The sequence below is a fragment of the Trachymyrmex cornetzi genome, unplaced genomic scaffold (assembly GCF_001594075.2).
Source record: "Trachymyrmex cornetzi isolate Tcor2-1 unplaced genomic scaffold, Tcor1.1 scaffold718, whole genome shotgun sequence".
Taxonomy (NCBI): domain Eukaryota; kingdom Metazoa; phylum Arthropoda; class Insecta; order Hymenoptera; family Formicidae; genus Trachymyrmex; species Trachymyrmex cornetzi.
In genome coordinates, this window is record NW_017300046.1 from 61,855 (window position 1) to 73,010 (window position 11,156).

At 35.0% G+C, this 11,156-nt stretch overlaps 1 protein-coding gene across 1 annotated transcript; it reads left to right on the top strand.

Moving 5' to 3' along the window:
- The first annotated feature begins 6,450 nt into the window (after positions 1–6,450).
- On the top strand, positions 6,451–10,669 carry LOC108767671 (ras-related protein Ral-B). Its single transcript, XM_018517648.1, has 3 exons — positions 6,451–6,542; positions 6,797–7,223; positions 10,388–10,669. Exons 1-3 carry the CDS (start codon positions 6,451–6,453, stop codon positions 10,667–10,669), a joined length of 801 nt encoding a protein of 266 aa, XP_018373150.1.
- Positions 10,670–11,156: the final 487 nt, after the last annotated feature.

An 11,156-nucleotide genomic window follows, 5' to 3' on the forward strand; every position in this document is an offset into this window, starting at 1 on the left:
CGTGCGTGATCCTTTGATTTTGTCCGATCACGATTTCATACCGTTGTGCACGACGATTTCTCTACGCAACAGATGCTCTAAAATATCTTGTGCTTAGTGCATTTTAGAGAAAAATATTTCCGATAAAAGTTGTATAGTTTGAAGGGGGACATAAAATGCCATTGATGGCACAAACGAAAAGTAGTTCTGCATTATGAATAAACTACTCTATTTCACATAACGTTTGCTTAACTCCCCTTGTAAGTCGTATCAACAATAATAAGTTTCTACTCGCTTATATTAATCAAATATATAAGTGCTGTATAATAAGTTTCCTGTCGCCTTATTATACTAATTATTATAATGTAATTAAAAATTTTAATTACTATTTATCATACGTATCAATATTGTTTCATTACATTATTAACACAGGTAGCACATATTCGTTTAAAAAATGTTTCACAAATGTTTCTTTGAAAAGTTCCATAGCCGGCTCTTGAAAACATTTCCGATTGGTTAAAATGTCCATTCGAAAAATGTTTAAGAAATGATCGAAATATCGCTTAAGAAACGATCAAAATACCATTTTTTCCTATATCTATGACAAAATTTTCTTTTTCACAGAATTACTAAAATAATGTATTCACACACAAATATGTATATATATATATATATATATATACATACGTATTTTTTATAATAAAGTTGAATAAATCATTAAAATAATGATTTTCTATAATAATTTATTCAATTTTATTTAAAAAATGTATATGAATACGTAAATACATTATTTGTGGGTAATTATGGAGATGAGGGGAGCCAGCCCCGATGACCTTGACCTTGACATATGTTGTCAAGGTCATGACCCTGAGTGATCTCCAACAAGTTTTAACCGTCGCTCGTTATTCGTTAAAAAGTTATTCACGATTAAAGTTAGTAATTATTTCACTGCTTTATATGAAAAGTCAGATAACTCTGGGCAGTAAGAGAGACATGGAGTGAACTGATTAAGGGAATGTATGCCCTTTCCTCTCTTCCTCCTTCGTTCCTGCAAAAGGGCGCACGACTCTCACCTTCGACTCTCACCCCCCTCGCCCCCCTGAAGTAGGGGGGAGAGGAGATGACAGTCGAAGGTGAGAGTCGGGCGCTCCTGAAGCAGGGGGGAGGGGGATGAGAGTCGAAGGTGAGAGTTATGCGCCCCTTTGCAGGAGGGGGGAGGGGTGAAAGAGTCGAAGGTGGAAGCCACCTAAAACTTGTTGGAAGTCTTTCAGGGTCATGACCTTGACGATATATGTCAAAGTCGCAGTCGTCGGTACGATATCCTCTACAGTGCACGACTATTAAATATATTCTGAAGCTGTAAAGCAAGGAAATAATTACTAACTTTAACCGTTAATAACTTTTTAACGAATAACGAGCAACGGCTCAATCTTGTTGGAGGTCACTCAGGAACATAACCTTGACAACATATGTCAAGGTCAACGTCATCGGGACTGGCTCCCCTCATCTCCATAATTATTAGGTGTTAAACTTAATTCCTATCGTTTTTTCGTCTCGAAAATCGATTTGTTTCGAAGGGAAGATGAATGAATATCTTAAGCCGGCGGCACACGATGCTTGTTTTCCTACTGGATTGCTAGCTGGATTAGAATCTTGCCACCGTATTGGATGTGATGCTGTCAGTGCCAGCTGTAGTAATTTCCTCCATTTTCTACTACTTTTTCCGATTTCTCTGGCAACAGGGCAATCCCACGACGGTAGAACGCGGTGTCTTTCGAAGCGATCCATTCATCCACCCATTTTTGGACTTCGTTGTGACTGGAGTGTGTGTCCGTAAGTGCGTGTTGCATCGATCGGAAGAGATGGTAATCCGACGGTGCCAAGTCTGGAGAGTACGCTGGGTGCGGCAGAACTTCCCCTTCAAGCTCTCAAAGTGTCTGCTTCACGCTTTTCGCGACATGCGGTCGAGCGTTATCATGCAACAAAATGACTTTGCATCGATTGTTAACTACGGATGATCTTTCTTGCATCAATACGTCACTCAATCGATATAATTGCTGTTGGTAGCGATCAGCTGTAACGGTTTCATTTGGACCCAAGAGTTCGTAATACAGCACACCTTTCTGGTCCCATCAAACGCACACCAAGGTCTTATGCCCGTGAGTATTCCTTTTCGACGTTGAAGCGGATGGTTGGCCGGGGTCCACCCATGACTTTTTCCGCTTGGGATTACCAAAATAAATCCATTTTTCATCGCCAGTCACGATGCGCCACAAAAAACTCTTTTTTCTTTGCCTAGCAAGCAAAGAAGTCGCAATAGTCAAACGATTCAAAATGGCATTTTCAGACAACTTATGTGGTAGCCATTTTCCTTCCTTGTGAATCTTTCCCATGGCATGCAAGCGTTTTGAGACGGCCATTGGAATAACATTTAACTGTTCCGACAACTCTAAAAGCGTTTGGGCTGGATTCTCATCGAGCAATTCTTGCAGCTCAACATCTTCAAATTTTTTCGGCTGTCCTGGACGTTCTTTGTCTCACATCAAAATCACCGTTTCGGAAGCGTTGAAACCAAACTCTACATGTTGGTTCCGATGGAGTTTTATCACCATAAATTTCGGATAATAAGCGATGCGCTTCAGTTGCGGTTTTCTTGAGGTCGAAGTAGTAAAGAAGCACATGTCGGAAAAACAGCTTATCGCGATTCATTTTCAATCGATTGGAAAATCTCTTTGGCGTCGAGAAATCTAACCTGTGAGGATTGAATCACTTTCAGCGATGTTCTAAACTACAAAAGACATGTGACTTCATCGTCGAAACTCATCAGCTGGAGGCAGAGCCCTTTAGTAGCGAGCGATAGGAATTAAGTGTTTAACACCTAATACCTATTATTTTATTATTAATTCCGTACAAAAGCGAACTTTTAGAAAACGAAAAAAAACACTGTTCTTTTCTTTTTCGAAAAAAAATATATTTATATAAATGAATACACTGTTTATTTATAAAACATATTTATTTTATTTCTGTATATATAATGTTTCATACTAAAATATTACACAGTGTCAATTAAAAAATACGTGAAAAATACGTTTTTTTAAATTATAATTTTAAAAACGTTTCCGGTGAAACGTTTCTTATTGATGCTTAACGGTTATGAAACATTGGATATGTTTAAGAAACGTATATAAAACATACGTGTGCTACCTGGGAATTTATTAAAGTATAATTTAATATGTGTAGATCAGCATTAATAAGAAAATACTAATTATATATTTTTATCATAATAAACTTGTATAGATAAGATATATAAAAAGAGTAATTTCTTTAGTTCATTACTTTTTTCCGCAGACCTAGTAAAATTAGAGACGGTAGAAAATGTTGAGTTATGTATTTTCATTAATTATTCTTTCCTTTCTTGGATTTTTTCTCATTGAAATTTCTTTCAATTGTTAACACGTTTCCAGACAAACATTAATGAACAAAAAAAGAAAGTTTACAATATATTCAATAAGATTTTTTTATTCGGACCGAAAAGAATTAAACATTAAGTATAAGCGTATTCAAGCCTATGACGGTTAAAGCTCTTTTTTGCCTAAATAATTCCCACTGAATTATCTATATCCTATATATGTACATGCATATATATCATATTTTTGTAGTTATTCAAACTGTTCGCTGAAATTTTTCCGGACTTTATCTAACGCAATTAAACTACTGCAATAATATCACAAGTTAAATTAAATTGATAATATGCTGAAAACCTTAAATAAATTTATTGCGAAAAATATTACCTCGGCCGGGACTTGAACCCGGATCTCTTGTATTCCGTACGAGCGTCCTATGTAATCTAATGGCTTAGAACGCTATCTCTATTAAGCTGGACTCCCTACCAGCGCAAATCGAGTCCGGACATATTGAAAAATTTAGTGCTCTTTTGTTGCTCCAGAAAGAATTTTATTGTTCCTACCGTTCCGCAGTAAAAAAAATAAAAAATGGGTGGTTCCAACCAGGGGTTACAATCTCCTATTGTTCTTCGTGTACCACCGTTTGGAGCGCCGCCACATTCTTACAGGCCTCAGATACGAACTAAATCCGCCATCTTGTCACGAGGTCACATCTTCTCAACCTTCTTAACACGCAAAAGTGTGAGTTAGTCGATTTAGCCGATTTATATTATATATATTTTACTTTTTATTTTACATCACTCGGTTAAATCGACTAACTTACACTTTTGCGTGTTAAGAAGGTTAAGAAGATGTGACCTCGTGACAAGATGGCAGATTTAGTTCGTATCTGAGGCCTGTAAGAATGTGGCGGCGCTGCAAACGGTGGTACACGAAGAACAATAGGAGATTGTAACCCCTGGTTCCAACTTAATGGCAACCCTGGTAGCAAGCTGACGTCAAAATGACGTCATTTGATGTCAAAAAGACGTCATTTGACGTCAAAATGACGTCAAAATGACGTAGCTTGCTACCTGGGTAGCTGGACCCCACCATAGTCAAAAAACATACATAGAGCAATATCAAAAAAACAAGTACACCAGATTATGTTGCTTTTTTGTTACTCCAGAATAGTGCCAAGAAATATCAAAAAAATTCAATTGTTAAATAAATATCCATAAATAAACAAAATTGCATCGTCACACGTAGCAGCGTCATGATTAAAAGGTACAGAGTTAGTTGCTCGCAAGTTTTTGGTATCAAAATGTTCTTTGTAATATATACTTTCGAAATATACCCATTTCCGGTTTTGTTGCTAACTACACGGAGAGAATTTTTTCTTAGAATTTACCCTGAAAATATGACAGTCGTGGGACAACATTGTGTGTGTGTGTGTGTGTGTGTGTATTTCGAAGAATTTTAATATAAATCTCTCTCATTCATTAATAAAACTACAATAAAGTATAAAATAAGTTTGATCAATTTTATTGAAGTGCATGGTAAAAATTTTTTTAATATTTTATTGTACCACAATCACCATATTTTCAGGGTAAATTTTAAAAGAAAATTCTTTCCGTGTATAACACATGAAAAATAATTAGTTTATCAGCATCGGCGCCCGCGCCGGCAGTTTATTCACTCAAAAATTGTTTAAAGAATTTGTTGTTCGCAAGTTTTTGGTACCAAAATGTTCTTTGTAACGTATACTGTCGAAATATATGTATATTTCAATAAACTGCCGGCGCGGGCGCCGATGCTGATAAACTAATTATTTTTTATGTGTATAGTTAGCAACAAATTCGGAAATGGGTATATTTCGATAGTATACGTTATAAGGGACATTTTGGTACCAAAAACTTGTGGGCAATAAATTGTTTAAACAATGTTTGAGTGAATAAACTGCTCGACGCGGGCGCCGATGCTGATAAACTAATTATTTTTTATGTGTTAGAGTTAGCAACAAAATCGGAAATGGGTACATTTCGATAGTATACGTTACAAGGAACATTTTGATACCAAAAACTTGCGAGCAACGAATTCTTTAAATAATGTTTGATTGAATAAACTGCTCGGCGCGTGCGCCGATGCTGATAAACTAATTATTTTTCATGTGTTATAGTTAGCAACAAAATCGGAAATGGGTACATTTCGATAGTATACGTTACAAGGAACATTTTGGTACCAAAAACTTGCGAGCAACTAACTCTGTACATGTACCTTTTAATCATGACGCTGCTACGTGTGACGATGCAATTTTGTTTATTTATGGATATTTATTTAACAATGAATTTTTTTGATATTTCTTGGCACTATTCTGGAGCATCAAAAAAGCAACAAAATCTGGTGTACTTGTTTTTTTGATATTGCAGCTCTGTGTACGTTTTTTTACTATGGAGGGGTCCAGCTTGCCATTAAGCTGGACCCACTCATTTTTTATTTTTCTTACTGCGGAACGGTAGGAGCAACAAAATTGTTTCTGAAGCAACTAATTAGCAACAAAAGAGCACTAAATTTTTCAATATGTCCGGACTCGTTTTGTGCTGGTCGGGGGTCCAACTTAATAGGGGTTAGGAGGCTCGTACGGAATACAAGAGATCCAGGTTCAAGTCCCGGCCAAAGTAATATTTCTCGCAATAAATTTATTTAAGGTTTTCAGCACATTGTCAATTTAATTTAACTTATGATATTATTGCAGTAGTTTAATTGCGTTAGATAAAGTTCGGAAAAATTTCGGCGCGCAGTTTGAATAACTACAAAAGTATGGTTTATATGCATGTACATGTATAGGATATAGATAATTCTCTGTGAATTATTTAGGCAAAAAAGATTTAGCTTTGACCGTCATAGGCCTGAATACGCTTATACTTAGTGTTTACAATATATTATTCGAAGTAAGGATTAAAATTAATAATTTTATTGATATATAATGTTCTTTACAGTTAGTTAAAATATAAAATTTATTTTTTTTTAATTAATTTTTTTCTGAAAATAAAACGTAAATTTTTTTTAATAGAAGTGGTACAAAAAAATGAGTGGGAGTCAAATTGGCTGTCCCTTCCGCCCACATCCTTCAGCACACTTGAAAGAAGGACAGAAGGATGGAACAACAAAGAACATCAGGTAATGCGAGAGAGTTTTCTTCTGTCTGTCATAAATTTAATTAAATTAATTTATTTAAATAATATGCGGAACTCACTCTCTCTCTCTCTCTCTCTCTCTCTCTCTCTGTCACTCTCGTGAGACGTTCATATAATAAGAATTATTGAAACAAAACAGGTTTCTTTAAAAAGAAAAATTTCATTATATGAAAGATTAAGAAAAAATTTTTTTAAAGCAACGTGCAAGTTAGTAACGAATACATACTACTATTACAGAAATGAGAAAGCAACGAAATCTCACAGTAATAGTGGAAAGTCGTCCGAAAGTTGGGTTCGGCATACAATTGTTGTGATGGGCCCACCAAAAGTCGGCAAGACGGCAATTATCAAACGATTCGTGTATAATACTTTCAGCCGAAAGTATAAGCAGATGGTCGGGAACAATCATCCTATGGATTTTAATGTTTATGGAAACAAATATATAAGATTTGATTTTCAAGACTTATCCAACTTCGATGAGTTCCCGCCGATGAGAGAGCTTTTCATAACAACGGCTGAGGCCTTTATTTTAGTTTACGACGTAAATGATTCAAATACTTTTCTCGAAGTGGAAGCACTCCGCGCCCAGATACACAGCACGAAAGGAGCAATTCCGATTGTGGTCGTTGGTAACAAAATCGATCTTGTAGGGACAGAAAAAGAGGTGAGTTTTAGTCGGATCGAAATTATTATTTTAGTCGGACCGAAACCAGAAATCCGACCGAAAACTTTTTTTTAGTTTTCGATTTTGGTTTTCGGTGTCGGTTTGACTAAAATTCAGGTTTTTTAAACGTTGTTAAATGTTTTATAAGAATTTCTTTGTTTGGAAGAATTTGAAGATAATCGTTATGAAAACTGAAAACAGAGTAATGCATCTTTTAGTTCACATCATGCACTGAGAGAAAGGATTTTGTTAATTTAGCAAGCCACCAGTACTTTTAACCGGTGATCGGTTAAATAAATACGTGACAACAAATTATGTTGTTGTGATTGCTGCTAGTCTGCTATACCAACTAATTATTAGTAACAGAAACAAACTATATAGAATCTGACCTATCTTTTGGATAGACTTTAGCTCGTTTACATAGAATTCATAGATGATCGTGGAGTCTTAAGTCGTAAAAACTGACCAAGCACAGTCAAATATAGGGAGAATACTTGACTAGAATTAGTTAATTTCTTACAATTTGAGACCCTGCAACCGTCTACGACTTATGTACTCGTATATACATGAGCCTCTTATTTGCTAGCAATACTATTAATTATTTGTTACATTGACGAATTAATTTGCAATCGTAACAAATCGATCGTTTTTTTTTAACAAATATCACATTTGCTTTCCCTTGATTTGTTCCTATAACCGCAGTGTTGTGCAAGGTACTCTATTTTCAATACCTAGGTACAGGTACAGGTACTCTAGAAAAAATATACCTAAGTACAGGTACAGGTACTAAAAAAGTAAAATACCTAGGTACAGGTACAGGTATTTTAAATGTACCTTAAAGGTATCTAATAGGTGCTTTTATTTTTAACATGAACTAGCCCATTTCATGCGCGCGCTGACCTCACATGACCCTGATCTTATCTTGATTTTTATAAACTTTTCTTATTTATCACTCGTTGACTCTTATTCTTTATATTATTTTACATACTTATTCAAGTTTTGAATACAGGTATAAAATATTCATTTTTTCTTTTTATTTTTAAACCTAATCAATGTACTTTAAAATCAATCAATTCTATACAATTTGAAATTACACTTTCCTTTGTTTACGGTTGTAAAAGCTGTATTCTTCTTTCGTCCCTATTTTAGTTAGGCTTAAATTTATTTTGTTGTATGGTTCTCACTCCCGAATATTTGTCCTCGAAATCGGCGACCCCAAAATCTACATTTCAACAGAAATTAACAATCCTAAAAACCGTTAATTGCTAAATTTCACTACAATCTGTGAATTTTGAGTTCCGTCCGCAATATTGATTCAGCCATTTTGAATTTTCAAATTCTAAAATCAGATTCAGCATCAACAACCCCGAAAACCTTCTAATGCTTCATTTCACTGAAATTGGAAGACTTTTAGCATTTTCCTCCGCCATATTGATTCAGTCATTTTTCAAATTTTTAATCCGGATTCGAGATCAGCAACTCCTAAATCCCCCTTATACGAAATTTGGCTGTAATCGAAAGACCTTTAAGAATTCCATCCGCCATATTGATTCAACCATTTTGAATTTTCAAATTTTTAGTTCGGATTAGAGTGGGTATAAGGAGGGTGAAGCCAATACATGTGCCTATCGCTGATTGGTTCCGCGATTTTACGATCAGATCCAGTTGACTATAGATTGGTCGTCTATAGTGTCTGTCTGACATACATGAGACGTGACATATAACCTTACTTTTGTGAAGTTAAACCCCGGAATCAAAATCGGAAGACTACAACAGCCTCAACGAAAAGAGGCATCAAAAAAACGTAACACGGCAATTTTAAGAGAGGATAAATTGCATTTTGACGATAAAATGACGATGAATTTCTAACGTTATTTTGACGTCAAAATGCAATTTCGACAGCTTGTTTGTTAGATATAATGAATATATTTCATGTATCTGCATGTAAAATTAAGTTATTATTGAGTTATTATACATATATTTTATGTATACATACATAATTTTTTTGTTTAATAATAAAAATTATGAATAAACATAATGAATTTAATTTAATTTAATTTAATTTAATGAATTTTTTCCATCGAATTTAGTTGTACAAATTTTTTTTTCCCCATCGAATTTAGTTATACACGGACATTAGGTTTAATCGTATCGTTAATCGCGCACGGACTGTGAGCATTAATGTAGAAAGGTGGTCAATTCTAAATTTGTAAAAATTCTCGAGGGAAAGAATCGAAGTCCTTGGGTGTACGTATGTGTGTACCTTCTCTCGGTCTGCGCATCACTGTTACCAACTCCGTAGGCCCCGATCCCCGATCATAGTGAATCAATCACAATGGTTGCGTTCGTTGCGTTCAGATGGTAAGTTTTCAGTTTAGCAGTTGTGGATCCGAAAAATAACTAAAGTGTACCTAAATATAGGTACCGGTACACAAGAAATGGTACCTAGGTATAGGTATAGGTATCAGAAAAAAAAAGTACCTCGGCACAGTTACTAGGTACACAAATTTGTACCTAGTTACAGTACCTAGGTACTTGTACTTAGGTACTGCACAACACTGCCTATAACAAAATCATTTTTCTCAGTGTGGAACGTACGAACAGACTCCATAAAAGAGACTTTTAAATATTTTTAATTCAGAAACTAGACATAGAAATGCCCTGTAACTTGAGATTTTCCATTAGGGCTGCAAGAACCACAATATATAAAAAAATTTAAGCGAATTGATTGAACACTTTTTTACATATAAATCGTGCGTGGTCGTTTACAAAAAAAAACACAACTTCTAATATTTACACCTTTGTGAACAGAAATTAACCCCTCTTTCCCTCCTTTGTAAAAATATTCCTCCATAAGGAATATTTATAAATCAAATAATATAAATAATAATAAGAACATAAACATGTTATATGAATTTAAACACTCTTAACTTAAACAAGCGTACAATAACATCAAATTTTAACTTTGCCTATATATTATACGGTATTTAGACACAGATGTATTTAGACACAAAGTATTACAAATTTTATGGCGAATTAAAACTGTGACAAAAAATTAAGAGGAAACTTAAATGTACTAAAAAATAAATAAAACTGATAAAGTGCGCACGTTACATGTTACACATATTTATTGTTTACAATAGTGTAAAATGGATTGATTATAGGTGGAGACCGAAAGAACTAGAGAATTTGTAACCACGACATGGAAAAATGGCTTTGTAGAAGTATCTGCAAAAGACGACCTTAATATTAACCAAATGTTTGAACAACTTCTTATCCAAGCAAAGTGGGAATATGATTTGAGACCAGCATTGCGTCACCGTCAACAATCTTTGCCGCCTCCGCAACATTCAAACTCGCGCAGCAACAGTAGTAGTACTCCGTCCGCGACTCGGTTACATTTTCAAGATCGTGAGCGTTCCGATAGGAATTGCTGTATCTTATAAGATGAGAACCCTTTGATATTGTCGCGAAACATCTTTCTTGAAGATTTGATACCGAATTAGTTCAGTCCCATGCAATTATTTAATTATTATACAATATGTCACGCGGTTAATTGATCCAAATTTTAAAAATAAAAGGTGTTTTATGTATCGATTCTGAAGTTTTTGTTATCTGGACATTGACTTGCACATGACCCAGATAGCAAAATGTTAGCAGGATATCGACAGGTAACAGATTTGATCGGGAGATATTAGCAGACTAACCACGACTGATGTCGCATTCTGCTCCTGTTCTGCCGACAAATACTGTTAACATTTTACGCAAACAGACTGGCAGCAGAAATCAAACAGAATCTGATAGCATATTGCGAGCAGAAACCGAGCGAAGTCTGCTGACATAACTTGACAGCAGATTGACAGCAGAAACCGAGCAAGATCTGTTATTTTCATTTAAATCGATCTGGTTTTTTATAAGAAATTTTGCATACAT